The sequence below is a fragment of the Lissotriton helveticus genome, chromosome 3_1 (genome assembly GCF_964261635.1).
Source record: "Lissotriton helveticus chromosome 3_1, aLisHel1.1, whole genome shotgun sequence".
Taxonomy (NCBI): Eukaryota; Metazoa; Chordata; class Amphibia; order Caudata; family Salamandridae; genus Lissotriton; species Lissotriton helveticus.
The window spans coordinates 1529945406-1529966797 of NC_136061.1; the positions used below are offsets into that span (position 1 = coordinate 1529945406).

At 45.4% G+C, this 21392-nt stretch overlaps 1 protein-coding gene across 4 annotated transcripts in view; it reads right to left on the reverse strand.

The window, feature by feature from the left end:
* Positions 1–11402, reverse strand: part of NHERF4 (NHERF family PDZ scaffold protein 4) — a 51855-nt gene extending 40453 nt beyond the window's left edge. For 2 of the 4 annotated variants that reach the window (XR_013608814.1, XM_078682184.1), the window contains exons 1-2: positions 11356–11402; positions 7536–7563 (exon numbers count right to left, since the gene is read on the reverse strand). Coding sequence is in view for 2 of the 4 variants with exons in the window: in XM_078682184.1 (XP_078538310.1) it covers positions 7536–7563; positions 11356–11368 (41 nt within the window). In the remaining 2 variants the exon portion in view is untranslated. Of the gene's footprint in view, positions 1–7535; positions 7564–11251 lie in introns of all 4 variants that reach the window. The other 2 variants (XR_013608813.1, XM_078682182.1) reach the window with 2 other exon arrangements.
* Between the last annotated feature and the right edge of the window lie 9990 nt (positions 11403–21392).

Genomic DNA, 21392 nt, shown 5'->3' on the forward strand with positions numbered 1-21392 from the left:
ACCCTAGACGGTCTCTAGGGCAGGAGCACAGCAGGAGGGGGCCTGGCGTCGTGCCTTGCGCGCGCCTCAGCAAGGGCGCCTCATGCGCAGCAACTCTGAAGAGCGAGGGCGGGCCGTCACGTGGTGCTCGCGGGCCTGCAGCCGGCAGGCGCGCCTCCTCCGCGGTGGCAGGCGGAGTGCGGCAGGCAGGGGCTGCGCAAGCGGGGCAGACGATCACTCACCCGCAGGACCTTCACCCGGCTGCACGTCGGCTCCCGCCGGTCCCGAGTCCCGCCAGCTGAAGGCGCTCCCTCACGGGAGACGCGTGGGCGGGTCTCAGGCGCACGGGGAGCCGGGACAGCACAGCGGCATGCACCGCAGCGCGAGGCAGGCGTCGGGCAGGCGACCCGGGGCACCAGGCACGCGTGGATGCAGGTAAACACCGGCCTCGTCGCCAATGTAGAATGGTGAGGCGGGGCCTACCACGTGTATGCACATGCAACGAGTAATCACACAGACTCCAATATACACTTAGCCGGAAAGACCCCGAGCGGTCTTCCGCTTGTTTGTTTATACCGAGGGGCGAGCCCGCCCCAAGGTTGCGTGTGCGTGCGTGCGTGCAAGGATACATTGTAGGTGAGAGCCCGGATGGCTCTCTACAGGTGGCAAAGAGCTGGCCTTGTTTGTGTCATTTTTTACCACATAGCGCCGACAGCGTGGAGTAGGTGACTGAAAGGTACTGGCACTGAGACCCGGTATTCTATTCCAAGGGGAGCCGGATCAGGGCTTAATTTGTGGGAAAAAACACAAGTGTCAGGGCTATATTAGAAGGCCAACGCAGCTTGCACCGCACATTGCCACTGCCAGCGCTGCCAATGACAATACCTACACAAGTACTAACCAGCACACTGCTACAAGTGTGACAGTCCAGACTGTTCGAAGCCACCACCAAAGCTATAAGAACGACTTGGTTGGCAGGTATTAGTTGTTTTTACTGTATATTGAAATAATGAACAACTTTTGCTATGCTCATCTTTAAATTACACAAACAGCACCACCGTGTGGTAACTGTCATAAGTGATGGTGTTCGCAATTAAGGGCTGGTACCGAGCACCGGAAACCAACCTCTCAAATAAAGTTGCCAGTGCCCAAAGTTTTCTTTGGGAGCCTGCTGCCGCTGCTGCCGACTGTTGGGATTGCTGAACAGAGAGGGTGTCTGGTCGCCATTCCAAATCATGCCTCTTTCATCTGCTACCAGACACTCCTTCCCTCTTTGTCTCACTTTTGTAGATTTCTTTACATCCCTATTTTCTCCCTCTGTCACTGTTTCCCCCTCTTTCTCTTTCATCTCCGCTATCTCGTTTCTGCCTGCCTACTCTTGTTCTGGACAAAAGTATGATGATGAAAAATAAGTGCCGGACCCTAAAAACGAGAGAGGGTGGGGCCCACCTGCAACCACTGGTTAATATTAAGCTGAGTCCCTCACAAGTCAAGGTGAATATACGGCAATCAGAACACAGGTGTGACACAGCACCATTGCCTCACTGGAAACAAACTACATTGTGTTATTATAATTTTTTTCCCGTTTTTGCACCGCTCAGAGAGCTGTGAGGCGACGCTCCTCTGCCTTAGCGGAGGAGCCGCGGCTGTTCCAGCGAGGCGATGGTGCTATGTCACACCTGTGCTCTGTTTAATTTGTACTCGTGATGGTTTGAAAATGCTCTGAAGGTTCCTGTCCTGAGAGACAATGATGGTTGCTGTGCTACTCCTAGATTCTGTTTGCATTGTGTTTGCTGGAATTTGTGCTGGCTCTTAATGTCCAGTCTTGAAATGCAATGATGCTGGGTCACACTTGATTTGTTTGCAAGGTGCTTATAATGCAGTGGCTGTGGTATTTTCATTTTATTTTTCCGCACTGGCTCAGTTTGGTTGCATTTTAGATGCAGTGCGCAGCAGGGCTGGGCTGTTGTCACACCCAGCAGGGGGAGGAGTGGTGAGCACTTTCTAAGTCTGCATGACGGTTTGGCCAGCCGTCTTTGGTCGGCCAAACAGTCATGCACATTTAGCATTTCTCCACCCAGCTGTATTGCACAGCCTGGGTAGAGAACATGACCAGGCTCCCACTCCCTGTCTGAACGTCGAACCAGGGCACTCAGACCAATCACAAGTCTGCTGTCATGATGGGGACAACAGCATTGTGATTGGCTAGGGGAATGTGGGAGTAAGTGTGCTTCCTGCTTTGTTGACGGAAGAAGGACGGAGGCGAGGCGGTGGCAGGTAAGTCAAAAAAAATGTTTTCGAATCACCACAGCCACAGCCCTTTGCCCCGGCCCTCTGCCCCCAAAGTACTATTAACTAGCAGCCACCACTTCACTGGAAACAAACCAACATGGTCACCTCACCATAAGATTCTTGAAGGAAGATCAATTTTGCAACACATCATCTTCACCTCAAATTAGAGGATCATACAGAGCTATCAGAATAAGTCATTTCAGATACAATGTAAACTGAACACACGTGTTACACAGTACCATTGCTTCTTGAGGTACAATCCTACAGTGCAGCTGCACCAGGAACCCCTTGCAAACAGATCATAGGTGTGTCACAACACCTTAGCCTCAATGGCCAGGAACATGTAAAGCGGGAAAACCTACGGAGAGTAGGGGTAACCTGAAGTACTCTTGAAGCACAAAAGTGCTGTTTCTTGTAAAACGTGGTTGATCCAAAAATAAATTTTCGATTTATTCTCAATAGTTTTTATGTATTTCAATCGTTTATTTGTTAGTCAACATATTCCATTCATATGATTGAATATTGTTATCGTCGTCTATTCCATTATTGAATTTTCAAACAACGTGATACAAATCCACATATTTATGAATTCCCCAATGCATTTCGCACAACCGTGCGCTTCCTCAGGGGGTCTGCAATTAGAATAGAAATAACAACAGTGGGTATACTGATACATAACCAGGAGACGGAAAAATTAAAAGCGGTTGTACGTGAATACGTAAAGTCTAGTGCAAAGTGAATGGGAAATGTGGGAAAAATGAAAGAAACGTGCAAGGTATACACCAGAACCAGAATAAACTCATTACTAGTACCCAAAGTGCAAGTCCTGAGTGCATAGTGTGAAAGGAGGAAAAATTTTTCCGTGGAAAAAGCGAGAGTCCAAAAGCAAAGCGCAAAAGCAAAGCGGTGACTGTTTTCAAATTTAAGACAAAACCGGGTTATGTGACTCAAGAAAAGAACGGTGTACGGCGAAACCTCTAATTTATATCCCTTCATGCAATCGAAGCAAGTCGTCAAAGAGCGGTGGGTTTACGCATAAAACAAAATAAAAGCAGCAGTATCTTACCAGTGAAAAAGGCAATTCAGAGAGTCAGCGTGGAGTAATCAAGTGTTGGCGAATGCCCGGCTCCGTGGAACCCGGAAGACGCCACGCATGCGCAGTAGCGCATTGAAAAAGTGTTTGGAAAGTAAACACAAATGAAAGACTCACGCGACTTACGAATATGAGGAGGTAGCCGAAAAGGAAATAAAAAAAGTGAAGGACATGCATCCATAGTAGCCTAATTATAAACAAACAATCTTAAAAACGAACATGTAAAGCCACAACAAATCACCACAAATACACCACTTGCCTGACACAGCAATATTGCATCTCCAAAACGAGCGTCCAAAAATAAAGGGCCCCTGGTAAAGTTGAAGGGAGTGGGACAAGGGAGAAGCCAAAGAGAATCAAAGTAACCCCATCTCCCAAAACGTATTTCAAGAATCAGCATTTCGTCATTATATAAATATCTTTTCATTTATTCAAGCACAATTCTATCAATAATAAAACTCCTTTCAACACAATAGTACTAGTTTTATATACAATTCTCATCATATATTACAACATACAAGATGCAACGTGGAATCACTGTCTCTGTATGTTGCCCGTAGCCATCCCTCTTCAATTAATACCGAATTGAATTCACATCACATACACTCCCACTCATTCTACATCATAAAATTCTTTCAGCCACACATACATCAACAGTGTCAAACAGGAAAAGCTGCTATTTAATTATCAAAGAAACATATTTTCATCATACTCATTAAATATTTTATCTAAACATATATACTGGTAATCTCTTTCTCTTGATAGTCAATTATGTCATATATTTATGTTTTTCATCTCCCTGATCATCTATATATGTTCTTATTTTACTCCTGTTGTAACCTCCATTGATGTCCTCTGTTGGTTCTCAAAGCAGTTTCTATGACGCGCTCACGCAATTTTTGTGTCACGTTACCTATGTACATCTTCCTCAGGGCACAGATAGACCAGTCTATAAAACAGAGGATGGCTAGGACAGTGATAATGATTACCTACTACAAATTCCAGGCTCAAAAAGCATACTGCTATACGGGCAAAGAATACACTCACTGGGGTACATAGGTGTAACCTAATCTTCTTTGTACAAACAAAACTATTTTGACTCCTAATGCTTGGTTTTATTTATTGTATTTCTTATGAGTGGGACATGTTATACTTAATTGTTTGTGTAAATATTATGTAATTTTGGTGTACGCTCTGACCACCAATGTTAATTATTTGCTTTTTTCCGTTTTTAAGTTTATTTGCAATGTTTGATATATAGTTTTTGAATATGTTATATTCAAAAACTATATATCAAATATTATAGATAAAACCTAAATTAGCATTTAACATCGAATGACATAACTGTTAAAAACATGAGAACTAAAACTAAACAAACAATTAAAATCAAACTATAAACATCCTTAACCCATTAAATCATACAATTAAATCAACAATATAAAAGGCAAACTCATTTTATCAACTAAATATTTCAAAAATGACAAACGCTAGAAGAGGAAACTTTGCTGCATTCTCTGACCAGTTCCTTAAAAAAGAAATATATACATCCTGACAACTATCTAACTAAAAAGTTAAAACTTATATTTAAACTAAAATGTATGTGCAAATAAATTTAAAAAAAGGAAAATAGCAATTAACAAATACTTTCCAACTTCTGTCTCTTTAAATGTACTTCCTAAAAGAAAACACTACGACTTCGAAAAGTGATAAGCTGACAGAAAAAAACATCTATCACAAACCAGCAAAAGGATATAACTAAGTTTGCATACATAAATTATTTAAAAATATGAACTCATCCCTATAGCAAGTACAAATAAATAAAATGACCTCTTTACAAACTACCAACAAATAAACATTTAAAATTAAACTGATGTTTTTTTCTTCAAACGGAAGAGAAACCAAATGCTACCTATTGGACCCCCCCAAAAGGAAAAGCTGCAAAACAGTGTGAAACATCTAAAAAGAACATGCATGTAAGTATACAAAATAAAACTAGGTGCCTAATTTTATAAGTAAATATGATATATGTATACGTGTGAACCCAGACCCTGGGAAAATTCAATAAATCTGCTTCTTAAAAGAAAGGATCCTTATTCTATTGGTGGTCGATTGAGAAGTTGAAGGATATTTTCGCCCTAATTCTTAATAGTCCAATCGGTTTTGAGAAGTTGGTTCATTTAGTTTTACAATTCGATCATTTAATAAAAGAGAGCAGAGGCAAAAAGAAGAGGTTTGAAGGAAGGGTTTGGTATACGAATCTGGATAAATCAAAAACTAAAGGGAGGCCCCTCTCCCCAGAACCAACGCAAATAGGAGCAGTGATACCACCCTTTTTTTCAAGAATAAACAGATAAACAGGGAAAAAACAATATATGTTTATACTGTGAGTCTAATCAACTTTTTTCGAAAGAATGTAGTAAAAGCCCATCAAAGTCTTGGAAGGAAACTGCTTCCCTTCAGTGATGACTGGATTCCCAACACTGATTGGAAAGGGCCGGACTCCAAATAATAGGCCTACAAAAAACACAGTGGACTTGCGATGAAGACATTTAACCATTAATGTATCCTTTGTGTCTCCTAAGACATATCAGTTAGTGCTTTCATTGCTTCAGGTGACTTGGAAATGACACAATGACATCACCAGTGAAAGAGAAAACAAAGGTACAAGAAGTCAGTGCAGTAGATGGTACATTGTTATGTCCTGGTCCTGTGACTCAGAGTACATTACCAATCACCAAGACATGTTTAGGGGAACATCAAGAGACATTTATTTTGATTTAACTGATGCTCCTCAAAATCAACGAAGACTATATAACCATTGCATAACCTGAAATAGACATCAAGGCCATCCAATCGTGAGCAGAGGGTTGACCCAAAGCCCATTCTTAACATATGTTATGTTTTAGAAACAATAGGTCAACCAAGAGGCAGCTAAGGCAGTTTGTAGGAAGGACCTAAGCAAGGCTATACAATCATGAGAAAGGGCCTGATGCAAAGCCAGCTCCTAGGCCCTCATTATAAGTGGCATAGTTTTATTGTGTTATGTGTGTAAATGAGTTTTGAGATAAATATGGGAAGGTGAAACCTGATGATATTTATTGGGGCAAACACCCAGGATTGGCCAGAGCGTATGCACCAAATTCCGCACGCTTATCCCCCAAAACTAAAAATTGAGTAACAAGTATCTGACAAGAGAAATTCACACCTGGCAGAGTCGGATTTTATCACGCTTGATAAACATCATGCAATCAAGCGGCCCACTCATGACGTCCTACGTATACATTATGTATTGGAAACTACAGGTCTTCATACAGATTGCTAAAGCTGTCTCTAGCCGAGGCCTGAAAAAGTGTGACGCAGCCCCATCGCCTCTCACGATCCGAACCTACAGAACATCCCAGTTGTCCCAACACGATCAAAAAGAACACCGCTGCATCCCCTGTTGGGGCAGGAGTCTACAGAGTTGTCACAATCACAAGCCACAGCAAACATGATGCAAACAGATCACATGTATGACAGAGAAGCATCGCCCTTTAGTAAAGGAAGCTACAGAGAATCAAAAGTAGTCACCAAAGCAATCCAGAAATAACGCTGGTGTGGAAGCAAAATCGCCTGTCAGCACAGAAACCTGCAGAGACACCACAAGTCCCCGCAAACATGATGCAAACCCTAGACATGTGATTGTGGAACCTGCTGAGCCATCAGGCCATGCAGAGGTACAGTGCAAAGAGGTCAGAGGTGTGACACACAGACAGAGTTCGGAAGACTTCACATACCTGATAAAATACCACATTGTCACTGGGCCAGCACCGGGCGGACTGGAGATCCAGGGGGGGGGGGGCAAGAGCCCCCCCCGTCGCCTCCCCCTGCGGACGCCCATGCATACCTACGTCACTGGACTGTAGCTCCAAAAAACGCTGTGGTGGTGCTGACCGCTAGAAGAGCCTGCTTTATGAGGCTTCCATCGCCCAAACTGGAGGCCTGGCCCTGCCCTGGCACCGTCACTGTCACTGGCACAAGCATTCGCAGTGACGCATCATGTATTCCAGGGACCTGCGGCCATGGTGCCTTCCCAGTAACTCCCACCACCCCTCTCCCCTTTCACTTCTCTCCGCCCAATAACCCGCCACAACTTGTCCATTTCTGGTGGCGGTGTGGGTGCCAAACTTACCGTATCAACTCGTTGTCGTTTCCGGTCCCTGCGAGGTAAGAGAAAACAAGGGGTCAGAGGTCATGGGCTTACAAGTCGTCTCTGTATATATGTAGCGCTTTCATAGCAGAGTTCACTGCCTTAGGCGCTTAAAAGAGATGGGGCGGTGGGGTCAGTGACGTCAGTCACATGCCAGACTAACTATCATACAAGTCACAACCACTTCCACCTTCCTACCCAAGACCCCGGCTACGGTGGTGACAACGACAGGCATGTAGGTTTAAGCAAAGCACATTCTAGTACTAAACTGAACTGATCGTGATACTGATAACCCAGCTCCAGTCGAGATAGTAAAATCCACCAACCAGCCCGGCTCCTGAAGCCCCCACTGCGGAAATGACAGACAGCCACCACATGGAAATAATGTTAATTAAACACACTGATAACCTAGTCTCAAATAAAGCCTTTAAGGTACAGTGCACTGATAGCCTGGCATCAGATAAACCCCGTAATGAAAACACATTAATAACCAGGGGGTGCCTCTGCGCCCCAATGACTGTTAGCGCATCATCCCATGATATTTCCTTGTCTGTGGTCCTTGCTTGCCACTGCTGATAACCTCTGCCTGAACCCGCCAAAACCCAACTTACTTGGCTCCGGAGAAGTCGTCAGCCTTATATCGCTTGTCAATGAGCCTAGAAGACGTGCATTGCTTCGCAGGCGCATTCGGGCCCCTCTCCTTCCTCACACAGAGCGCTAGACCCCTCTCGGCCCTGTCTCTCTCCAGCCCCATCCTCTCTCCTCACTGAGGACCTCTCTCCTCCAGGGCCCCGTTTCCTCCCTCCGCCGTCCCTGCAGCTTCCCGCCTTCTTCCCGGGGCCCTCCTTTCTCTAGGGAGCTCCGTCCCCTCACGGCAGGGGTTCCCAAACTTTTTTGGCCTGTGGCTCCCTTGACCCTATCGGCAGTTGGCCGTGGCTCCCCACCATTTGTTTACAAGTGGGCGGGTGGGGGGGGGATGTAAGCCTGACCTCGGGAGTACTTCCTGTTGTCTTCCTTAAAGTAATTGGGACGCAATGATGGTTGGAATGCTTAAATTATTAATCTCATCCAGCAATCACTTTGGCTGCATCCCAATCCATCGTTTTTTTCCTCAACAGAATGCCTGGTCCCAAAACCTTATTTATGCCAGTTGCTGCTTTCAGTAGCTTTTGGTACTGAGACCCGCTCTGAGGAAATGGAACATTGAGTTTGGTCTGTTGTATTCAGTATCCCCAGCCTTATTTTTTCACTAAAAAGGAGGGCTCCTTATGAGTGGCTTCACCGATCCAGAGTGACTCATGCAGGTGCAGGACTATGCGTCCCAATACCTGTGTAAAGTCTTCACGCAGGCCTATGCGGAGAAAGCTATGTGCCTGGCTTTAAAACTCATTCACCGCTAGCAACTTTTTTTCCCCCGCCCTCTTCTCGACTGGGTTTTTTATTTATTTATTTTATTTATAAAGTTTTATATAGCGCGAACAAGATCCCGAAGGATATCAGAGAGTTTTCCAAAAGGATTGAAGGAATCAGAATCAGTTACCCCACAAACGATGCCAATGAGCAAATAATCCCCCAAATGGGCACAGAACCCAATGAGGAGAATGCTGAACTCAAATATCTGGCCTGCATTTAATCAGCAAATGCATTCTCTGTTTGCATATCATCCATTTCATCAAATGCACTTTAGGTAATCAGAAGCCCACAGAGTTTCTAATTAAGTTTTTTTAAAACGTTTGGCACACCTAGTGAAATAACCTTGCTTGTTTTCTTTCCCTTCTTTCGTTTCAGAATATTGCCTACCAGACTTAGTGCTCGGGAAGTCTGTAGGACCGACTGTGACAGCAGCTCCAAATAATTTAACCAAAAAGGAATTCGAATCTTCCAAACCCTGTGCACAAAACTGGTGCACCATGCACTGCATCTACACTGCTTATGTTGCAATTTAGGCCTACTTCACATGGCATGATATGTGCCTGTAGTAAATATGGACATTTTAGAAGTATAAACCAAGCACTGCAAGACAGCTATTTTACATGCCAGCTTCTCTCCTGGTCCATATCCCATTTTCTCCTACACAGTGTAGCCATTCCTGAGATCAGTCAGGCAGCTGTAGCGCCTTCAGCAGGCTGGCTCGAGTTAACTATAGGTGGCAACAGCACAGTTATGGTTGAGTCTGTTTCCATAAAAAATTAATTATCTTTTTTCCTAACAACTTTGGTGCTCTTCGATGAGTCTGCATGAACTCCCCACCCCTTCATAAAAAAATCATATACGTTGGTTCCTTAATACTAGTTTTGTGGAGCTCTGTCAAGTGCGGGCCAGGAAAAAGAGGGGGGGTCCACAAGTGTAATTTCTCATTTTCATTGGAAGTTTTGACACAGAAAAACGGTTACCAAGAATTACACTAAATTTGGTGACAAGTTAAGAGGTTTACTGGAGAATGTGTCTCTGTTAAATTGTTTTCGAAAATTTTGTATTTAAAGAGGGGTGCAGGTGGACATGTAGGGTTTACATTTTATAAAAATAGAGCACACTTTGATAGCCAAAGATCTATGGATATACATAAATCCAAAAATTTAAATAATACTCATGTTCTATTGAGAGAGGAAGATTTTGTCAAACTGCATTCCAGAGAGTAAAAGTTATCAAAAAGTAAATTGGAAAAGGGTACATTCCTAGAATACAATGCATTCCAATACTCTTTAAAAACACAAAGACAGGCACAGAATACTTGAAACAAACTGTTTCCCAAACCTCTTAAATGGCACACATACCTCCTTTCCTATAAGCCAGTGATGTTTAAAGGGCGGCCCCCGAGTTCCATTCAGTCTGTGGCTGGTGCGCGCTCCGTTGGCATTTCCTGTTATCACACGGATTGCCAAAGTGTGCATTAAACTGCGTCCAAGCCGTGCCTGCCGAATGACGGACGGCTGAGGGCTGTTGACAGCAATTTCCCACAGTGTGCCCGCGGCGCCCCTAGCACCTCATTACGGCGCACCGGGGTGCCGCGGCGCACAGTTTGGGAACCACTGCCTCACGGGGTCTCACACCACCCCAGGGCCCAGGCCCTCACACCGAGGACCCACGCCGCCAGAGGACAGGAATGTAGGGCAGGCAGAGGGACTCTGACCTCCTCACCCCTCCATTCCTGAAGCTTGCTCCATCCTATCCTCACCTGAGGCTCACGGGCAAGGCCTAATCCCTCACTCCCTCCCTCACACAGGCCCCGCAGCTTCAGAGTCCCATATCCTAGGGCGACCAGAAGTTTAAAGCCAAAATCCGGGATTTTTCACAAAAACAGAAGGACTACAATGTTACTTCAAGCGATGAGAGCACTCCTCAGCAGAGAATTACAGAACAGGCAGTTAGAACATACATAAAATGCAATTTTTAAACCCAGTAGCTTGCCTGTTAATTAAATTGCTTTCTTGAAACAACTGCTAACTATCCCTGCTTTGCAAAAAATAAAAAAAACACCTCCCCCCGTTTTCAGTCGACCCTGTTAATGATGAGCTACATTTCTTGAAATTTGCTGGGACAGCTGCTTAAAAACTGGGACCGTCCTGACAAAATGGGGACGCCTGGTCACCCTACTCTATCCCTGAACCATCCCTCCGTCCTCACCCCGTCCAGGCCCAGCCTCTCACTCCTTCCCTCACACGGGGACCCCCTCCGTACCTTCTGTCCCCCCTCCGTACCTTCTGTGCCCCCCATTCCAGAAGCTTCTCCACAGAACCGATCCCCGGCTGCCCCGTGCCCTCACATCCTCGTCACTCTGAGGTACCCCCAGCCCCGCCCTTACCTTTCCACCCCATCGCCGAGCCGTTCCTCCTTCTTCGCCGGGGTGCAAAGTACAGCGCCGGGGCCGAGCCAGCTTCCTCGAGACACTGCGAGGTTAATGGTTAATTAACATAGTCAAAGCAGGGGTGTCTGCTCACGCCTGGCCCCCCGAATCCCATCACTGGAGGCGTCAGACACCGAAGAGCTGAGGGGATCAGGATCCGATCACTGACCCCCCCCCCCCTCTCCTTCGGGCTGACTGTACTATTTATAAATACTGTATTGACATTGAGATTGTAAGTTAGACATTTGTTGCCAAAATTCACACGGTGCAGAAACTGCCACAAACAAGGCAGTTCACAGTGGCCTTTGTCTTGGAATGCGACCAAGATCAAAGCTCACAACCCCCTGTGTCTGACTCCTGTGATCTTGTCTGCATACGCTCTGCACCGACAGAGAAACTATAGCGCTTAGTGCGTAGGCGCTCGAATCATGTTTGGGCTCAGATACCTCAGCTTGAACTATTGGTTCTGGTTTTACCCACCAGTAATTCCATTATTGTGGGTCAGTTCTTCCTCGTTCCAGGCCTTTCTCTCTCAAGGCATTTCTGCTCTCCAGGCAGAACCTCAGTTTTTCTGCTTCCTCCCTCCATTCTATAGGAACACACCATCTGGTACATAAATGATGGAAAACCCGCAACAGTTTATTTCAATAATGTTCTCTAAGACTCAAACATATACCCATCATAGCACAGATGGACCCTGTCTCGGACATGTGAGGGGTGGTACTTTTAGGTCAAAGGTCAATCATCGAAATATCAGATAAGCGTACATCTGTTGCTAAAAGATGGACCAACATCTCCCATTACAGGTGTGCTTTTGATGAAAGAAGATGTTGTGTGGGAACTCGCAAACCAAATAATTGAACAAACCCATGGATTAGAGGTTTTGGCTTGTATTTGTTATTAGAAGAATCAGTAAATGACATAAAAGTTATATATATATATATATATATATATAAAATTGGATCTGCATTTTCATCAGAAATTTCTGTTTTAGTTTTTCTAATAACTTTGACGCGTTTGACGAATCTTCTCAAAACTTTCCACAAAAAACTCTCCTCCACCTCAGCTCCTTCTTGAAAGTTTCAAGGTGATCCGTCAAGCGAGGTCCAAGAAAGAGGCGGTACCCAAAACAAGTTTTCCCAATTAATTTTTCCGTAGGAAAATTGAACAATGATACTGTAAACACTGCTGGACGGAATGAAACCAAATTTGGCAGTAAGCCAGATCTTGGTACAGAAAGCGTTAATTTTGTGATTTGGCATAAATCCACTCAGTAGTTTTGGAGCAATTAAGGATTAAAAAAATGTATATATCACACCACTTAGACTGCGGGATACCCTGAACCCCTAGGCATGGTGAGGGTGTGGGGTGGAGGCAGTCCCAGAAGGACCCCGTCTTGGGACACAAACTTTTTCATAAAAAACGTGCGCTACTGAAATAAATACCCCCCCCCAGGGAATGCTAGGGTCTGGGGGGAGGCAGAACATGTAATTAAGAGGAGGGGAGTGCTTGGTCCCCTCTCCCTGGACCTCAATAGACCTCTGGGACCCCATCACCAACAGCCGAACACCATTCAAAAGGGAAGAGGCACATGCTCCCCCCTTCCGAACCCTCCTCAGGCCCAGGGGACCCCAATCCCTCAGGGCCGTCATCACAAGAAAGGGGAGGGGGTGCCCGCATTCCGCGCGCCTCCCTAAGCCATAATAGGCCCCTGGGATCCAATCCCCCATGGCAGATTTAAGATTAAAGGGGAGGGGGTGCATGTCTCCCCTCCCTGAGCATGTAAAGGCCCATGGGACCCCATCCCCCATGGCAGGTATAATTATGTGTCCCGGGATGCCCACCTCAGGATACAGTAGTTTCCCTGCCTGCAATAGCGCAGGCAGGAACCATATGTCTGCTCCCACCTGGCAGGAGAGTTTTTAGGTCGAGCCTAGCGCAGTGCACATGCGCTCCTCTAGCAAGATTTATAGTAAGGGGGCTTCAAAAAGCTCACCACACGTTCATGCGTGTGGCCTATTGCTTGCGGTTACCCGTACAGGCACCATCTGCAGACTTATAGTAAGTGGCTTCAAAAAGCTCACCACACGTTCATGCGTGTGGCCTATTGCTTGCGGTTAGCCGCACAGGCACCATCTGTTTTGAATTATCGTGCCCAGACGCGTGCTCGATAATTCAAAACAGATGTCTCGCTGTGGCACGCGCATGCGCACCACTTGCATTCTTGTTTATCAGAATATGTTCCACTCAAACAGTGTCCGTGTCTTGTCTCAGAGGCTGGGCAGGTCCTTCCTGCTGGGCTAGCTTGGGCCTGGGGCGGACAGCGTCTAACTCCATCTCAGGTCTCAAGAACTGTGGCAGTAGAGCCGAGTGCCCATAAATCACACATTTATTGTGCGAGGTACAACACACGCTCGAGTAAACTGAGAGCATTTGTAAGTATTTTATTTTTATTTTCATTTAAAATCAATCACAGTGTTCTTGCCTTCGGAGGTCGGTTTACAGATGTGAACGGGCACGTTGTGGTAGCTGCTGCTGGCTCCGCCATGACTGAGTGCGTAGGGCAACCCAAATCCATAACACCCAGGAGGCATCTACCACTCGGATGCCCACTGCACTCGTGCCGCGTTTGGGGTTAAAAAAGAATAAATCATTTTAAAGACATTTGCAGAGTCAGCATGGACTTATGTCATTGCTCATTATCTAATGACGAAAAATCAGGGTAATATTAGAAAGCGGCAAAGAACTTATAAAAGTTATAAAAACATTTCATGAAAGGCTATGGTGATTTTCTTTTGGGGCTAATATGTACCAAATAGCGTTCAAAAATGGGGTCAGGGCTCGTATTAATGTCACAGCAAGGTGAAGTTGTCTGTGCAACTTTGCACATACTTTAAAAAACGTAATCATTTTGCTGCATACAAAGAGGATTAACTTTTTTAATTAAATAAAGGTACCAGCGGTGCGGGCGGATCTTTTATTCAGAGCAAGAGGAACAGGGACTGGCGATGACGTGGCCGAACATCAGCCCCTGGCCTCAGGTGTCAATGAGGTAAAAAAAAAAAAACTGCAGTGTGGTGTCCCCTTCGTACTGGGTGGGACATGCTGGGGCAGTGATTTATCAAATGTATCTACGGCTGTCTCTGGAAATATCTCAGTGCTTCGCATTTCTTCGTCAAGTAGAACATTCTCCAAGTTTACTTCACTATGCAGCTAAAATTAAAATCTGAGCCTCTCAGCCTCGGTATTTGGTTGATGTGTAGTCCAAAGGTCAAACGATGTCGTCATAGACACAGGGCTCCAGTAGGTAGTGCAGTAAAGAAGTGGGTTGTACCAGTACTGTCAAAAAGGGTGAGCAACTCGACTGTCAGCGCTATTCCATGCCATAGCTATAGGGGTATTTACATGCATTTTCGGTCTCTAGACTACACTTTTTTTTCACTTGTAAACTTTTGCCCCTATGATACAGGTGTAAAGCTGCTGATTTCCACAGAGTGTGGAGAAAGAGAAGACTGCCCACGGCAAAGGTGCTTCCAAGTAAAGGGAAATGCATAAAAAAAAAACAGGGAAATTGTTCATTTCCCAAGTCCCATGGATTCATATAGTGCACGGTGCTAGCAACATACACACTTGGTTGTAAACATAGGTGGCCAAATGTGTAAGAATCTCTTATTATGGTCTGCATGAATTCGGAAAACACAAAACGCATCACAGCTTTGCATATCAACCCTAAACGGTAACCTCCACAGTTTGTAGGCATAAAGATATGTAGACACAGATATCTGATTTTTGTGAATTGGTTCTGTCTGTAAAATTCGAGCAACGTGATATGACTATATCACGTGATATAGTCATGGCAGGACTGCCCTATCTATGTATGCATTCAGCGGCCAATACAATGAGAACCACAAGTCAGGAGATAGATCAGCAGCCTATTAGGTTCCAAGATGCACCTCAACTTGAGATGTGCAGTACACATGGACCATTCTATTGCAGTTTATGATTGATGGCATCTGTCAAACACCACTGTGAAATGCTTGGTGAATCCTGGTGAAAATGGAACACTATGCACCTTGTTGATTATCGTCTGAAATGAAAGGGAGCACAGGTGCATGTGGCCTGTACTTATGATTGTTCGCCCTAAGTTGGCAGGGTATGCTCAGATGTGAGTCCCTTGCTCACTTTGCTACTGGATTCAAGCAAGCCGGGCTGAAGACGGCTGTAATGCCGGAAACCAGTCCTCGGAAGCTTGTTTCCGGACCAGGGAAGACATGGCTTGGCAGTTCGGGCTGGACTGTTCCCATGAGGCACAGGGTCAGACTGATTTGCATATGGCCATGTCTGAACTGGGGTGGCGGAGTGAGCTAAAGAACGGCGATGAATTAAACCCAGATCAGTTGACTGGGGGTGAGTGTTTGTATTGTCAACGCTCCATCCATCACCACCTTTGGTTTTTCTCTGTACTTATGATTGTCACACAGTGGTGACTGGCCAAAACAAGTCCTTTGCCAAATTATGACTTTGTACAACGTGCTGAACAGTTATGATTGCTTTGGAGTTCAGTCTGACTCATGCTGATTATTGGGTTCATTTTTCATACCATACACAGCCACCTCAATAGGCTCGAGACAGGCCTGTCAGACCTGCAAGTGTGAAAAGGGGCAAAAAGAGGCTTTGTGCCAGTTTTCGTAATTGCTGATAACAGCTGCCAGTTGCAAAACAATGTGGTAGGGCATCATGTTCAAAAGGCTATTTGAGAAAACAACGGCTCCTGTGGACGAATAAGGGATCATTTATAGTAGATTTAACGCACAATGGCTATGAAAAAAGGGGTTGGGGATATCAGAAAGAAAGCTGACCATACACCTGCGAGGTTTGTTGAACTAGCGTAGTTATTTATATAGAAATCGCATAGATTGCATAGTACAATCAGGCATATTTACAGTGGACAATTGTATTTATACAAAAACTAAACATTTAGACAGTAGTGTCTGGTGTCCCAGTGAAAGTGAAATTGAACCTAAGCTACACAGTGACTTCAAAAACGTGAAAGATGGGTAGGGTGATGTTCAAAAGGGGCACAAAATGTTTGCCTGGTATGCCATTTAAAAAATTAAATGGGTACACACAACTTCAGTGCCTGCCACAAATGCTAGTTGAGCACTGGTGATTGTGCACCCAGTTTTAACAAATGGGTCTAAATGGCTCTATATGTCGCTTATGAGATATTGTTTAAGTGCTTATGATAGATAGCACACATTAACTGTTGCTGCAAATGGGTGCCCTCTGCAGGATACTCTTGACAAAAAATATTGGGCACACCAGCGAATTCCTCATGTTGCTCAAATAGTTAAGGTATACCAAGCGACCTTTAGAAGCAGAGTAAACGGACATGTTTCTCATGAAACCCCTCCCATTACCTATCAGAACAAGCATTGGCATAGCCAATAGGTCTAGCTTTTTGGACCTTATAAGTATTTAGTTATGCAGCACAATACCCTTGGTGCACCAACATCAACCATTGCATGGCTAAACACTTATAAGGTCCCCAAGGCGAACCTATTGGCTATGCCAATGCTTGTTAAATTTCCTGCCCGCTGGGAGCAGACATGCCTTCCCTACTCACAAGAACACGGGCAGGGAAGGCATGTCTGCTTCCACTCGATGAGAGCTTTAAAAATGCTCCCCCCCAGGTAGGAGCAGACTTTTGTTTTCCTGGCAGTGTTCTTGCAGGCAGGGAAACTCACATTGCTCCTGCCTGGCCAATGCAAAGAAAAACAGCTTCTCCCGCAATGCTGACTCCCACAGCACCCACTATGGGTATGCAGGGAGCTGGTGGGGCAGTGGGGGCCATGGGGCTCCCCCACTACCCCAAGTTACTGTTAGGGGGTTGCCTCAGGTTGGCACCGGGGCACCAGCGCACCCCCAGTGAGGCCCCAGGGGATGAGTTCCCCAGGGGAAGTATTGGCTCAGGGCAGGGGCCGCGTGCCCTCCTCACCTTAAAGTATACAAAACAGTGATGGATGGAATGCATGAATTAATCTCAGTCACTGGTAAACAGTGAGGGCCGCATCCCGATCCATCATTATTCTGTACACCATGCCACATCAGTTTCGACCCAGTTATATGCAAGTCAGTCTTGATGCTGCTCCAATTGGAACAGTTAAACCCAAACTGCTAAGCCAGGTCCTCCTTGCACTGGAACACAAGCAGCCCATGACCGGTTTCGCTCTAGATATGGGCTCATCAGTCCGATACAGCTTGGTTCCAGTTACACAGTGTGCACGGGACCCGCGTGTGAGCATACCCGTCCCACTAAGGGTGGCACAATAAGTATACAAAACAATGATGGATGGAATTCTTGAAATAATCTCAGTCACTGTCAAACACTCTGGCCGCATCCCAATCCATCATTATTCTGCACACCATGCCACCTCAGTTTGGATCCAGCATGGGAATGTTCCTGTGAGGGGCAGGGGCAGACTGATTTGCATTTGGCTGGGTCCAAACTGAGGTGGCACGGTGGACAAAAAACAATGAATTGAGATGCAGCCAGGATGAATGCCAGTGGCTGACATGAATTCAAGCATTTCATCCATCACCTTGTTGTTTTTGCCCTTCACCTTAAAAGCCTCGGTAAATGGGGTCCTCGGTGCCCCGTGTGGCTCAGGGATGGGGTTCAAGTTCCCACTGCCCATAACAAATATCTTTTGGCTCCTTAAAAAAAATGTCCCAGGGGATGGGGTCCCTTGGGCCAGAAGTGGCTTGAAGAGGGGGGGGGGCTGCACCAATGGAATGCGCTTCTGGAGGCCTCCCCTTTCAACCTTGGCCCCTTGTTATCTAAGATGGAAGAAAGCATGGCCAAAGAAGAACAACCATGTCTGCTAGAGCCTTGAACCTCTTGATCCTCACTAGAACCCTTGAATGAGCGGGAAACATCCTTTACAACAAAACTTTTACAACGCAGTGCTATTACTACGCAGGTTTTACAACGAAAACCATTACAACGCATTGCACTGGGGGGCGCTCTAGGATAGGGAATAGATTTAATTTACTATCCAACACCTTCCCTACTATCAACGGGGACTGGATTTGGAATAGTAAATTAAACTATTCACTATCCAGCACCCCAAAGCGCTATGCGTTGTAACAGCATGCGTTGTAAAAACTGCGTTGTAACAGCATGCGTGGTAAAAGCATGCGTTGTAGTGTCATACATCCGAATGAGCGGATGTTAGGGAGATACATAGAGAAGTACCTGCCCTCCTAGCTCCCTCCATCCTGGTCCTAGAGCATGAAGTTGAAATTATAGCATTCTCCCTACCTGCAGAAAGCTCTGACACTGGTTAGCTCCACTTTCTCCTTGAAAATAAACAGACTCAGACAATAGTAAGCATGAACCAAGTCGACTCGTGTGAAAGCTCCTGCGACAGTGTACGCACGACTTGAAGACGTTGCGCATGCGTGTTTCTACACTTTAAGTGACCTTTCCATAAAGTGTATTCACGCTCTGTCGCAGCTGAACACCTAGTAGGATGTCTCAACTTCGGCCTCTCCTCGGCTAGTATTGCCAGTGGCGGCCGGCCAAATCGTCATGCCCACTGACAACAGTGCACCTACCAGTCCCCCTTTGCCTGTCATCCCCAAGCCTCCCGCCCCGTAGACAAATACTGGTTTATTATCGTTTTATTTATCATTTTAAAGGGTGCTGGGAGGGTGGGTGATGCTCCTCCGCCATAGAGGAGGAGCCGCCGCTGAGTATTACTGATCTGATACATAGTGACTTAGGATACGGAAAAGCATGCAAGCCAACAAGACAGGAAGGTAATGGTGGCAAAAGTCTCATGATTCGTATTAAGGACAAAGTGACACTTTGGGAAAAGAAAAAAGCATAGTTGCATCCACTATAAGTAGGAGGAATGTGCGTAGCTTTGGGAACAAAAGTCACAGTTACAAGTTAATGGCTCATTAAAAGCACATATTTACCAGAGGAAAGCAGAGGTCAAAGTGGGTGGCATCTGTTGAGAACAAAGTTTCTAAGCTTTGTGATTTTGTAAAAACAACTCCCATACTTTTTGTTTTTCTGAAGAAGGAACTGGTTCCTAATTGTTATTCACAGCACTGGCTTGCCCAAGACGATGGTACAGGAATTGGAGTCCTGTGTTGTTATCCAAGGCATGTGAATAGACAGATCATGAAAAACACACAGACACCTTTTAATGGTTTGTTTGCCAGGGCCATTGCTTGTTGCATCTGTTTTAAATTTATTAAAATGAGCACATTGTTGGAGACACCATGGAGGAGGTTTATAGGGAAATTAGGTGGTACCAACCCAATATAAATCTCATATCTGCTGCATCTTGTTCACTACTAGTCCCCAGGATATAAAGCTACCTGGGCTGGCCGTAGCTTTGGGTATAATACCTGTCGGATGCGGAATAAAATGCCAATGTATCTCAAAAACCAATCGAATCTTTGAAGGTTTCGAAAACAGCTTAAATCGTGGCTGTTTCCTTTACATTTATCTCTTAATAAGTTGTACCTGTGGCCGCTTGCCCTAGATGACTGCTTTAATTCCTAGCACCAAGACACCCATGGGTATTTGCGCACTTTAGGAATTACATTACATTACAAATGCAGCACACCACCCAAATTGCAGCACTTCGTTGCGCTACAAGGAAAGAGCAGCGCTGTTACATATTTACTAAGATACAGCACTGCTGCTCTCGTCCTCACACTGCTGCTCTTTCAGGCTGCCTAGCGCCAAGTGCACACCTTTGCCTCATAGCTCAAAGGTGTGTGTACGTTTGACGTCTAGCATAGGTCTTGTACCAGAAGGGTTCTCTTCCTGTACAAAATACTAATCTAAGACATGCTTTATTTACAATGTTCACATTGTACAAATATAGCACATATGCATTGTTTGAAAAGTTACAAGTAAAACCCTTTTTGCCTGTTAGCACCTGCCTTAAGGAGGTGTTATTTTTTCTGCAAGTCCCTGTCTACCATTGTTAGCAGGTTGAGTTTTGAGTCAGAAACCATGGGTGGTAGCCCACTTGGTAAAAATTATTAACAAACAAAACAAAGTATTATTTGCTGTACTTTTAGAGCTACTTTCTAGTGCAAAAAAATCATTGCGCTGGAGAATAAATATTTTATCAACACGTTGTGCCACTTTTGTGACATTGCCCCAGCAAAAAATGTTGGTAAATACGCCTCTATATACTGTAATTAGCTACAGTAAATGACAGCTTTGAGATGTGTTTGCGCCCTGTCAGATGTGAGTGGGTGCATGTTGAGCGGAGTCTGCCATGTTGTGGTGTGGCACCCATTAATGGAACATGTCTGAAACCATGTATGAGAAGATCTTTCTATGCACTTAAATCCCCAAAAGCCTTTTTCTGTGTAGGACTAACATTGTAGCCGCATTTGATGGGACAGGCTTGTATGCAGCAAGTGCAATATTCTGGGGGCTCCGGTTGAAGGAAGCTATTAAGTGTTCGCTGTGCTGAAAACAACCTGGCAAACAGTGGCCAGCACCTTCGGCCAAACATATTCTGTGATGCTTTACTCTCTGCTCTCCATAGATTATCAAGAGCTAAAACCTATCTACATCCTTTCATTTATCCAAAGCCAGACCCTCAAGCGTGCCATGGTACCTAAATGAATTTGGTCCTGATTTAGAGTTTTGCGGAGAGGGCAGTGGCAAATGTAAATTAAAACGATGTTCTTGCATCGTTGTAATCAGGGGCGGACTGGCTACCTGGGCGTTTTGGCATGCTGCCAAGCTGGGGGCTGATTTCGTTGATGGGGGCCTGCGTGTGCTGAATGAAATTCGTTTTGCTTTGTTTATGTCAAAGCACACGCAGGTCTCCATCAACAAAATTAGCCCCCACCACAGTGACATCAGCCCCCTGCTCAGCAGCCTGCCAAAACGCCCGGTAGCCAGTCCGGCCCTGGTTGTAATTTAGTTTTGCCGGCTCCTAGCCAGCACT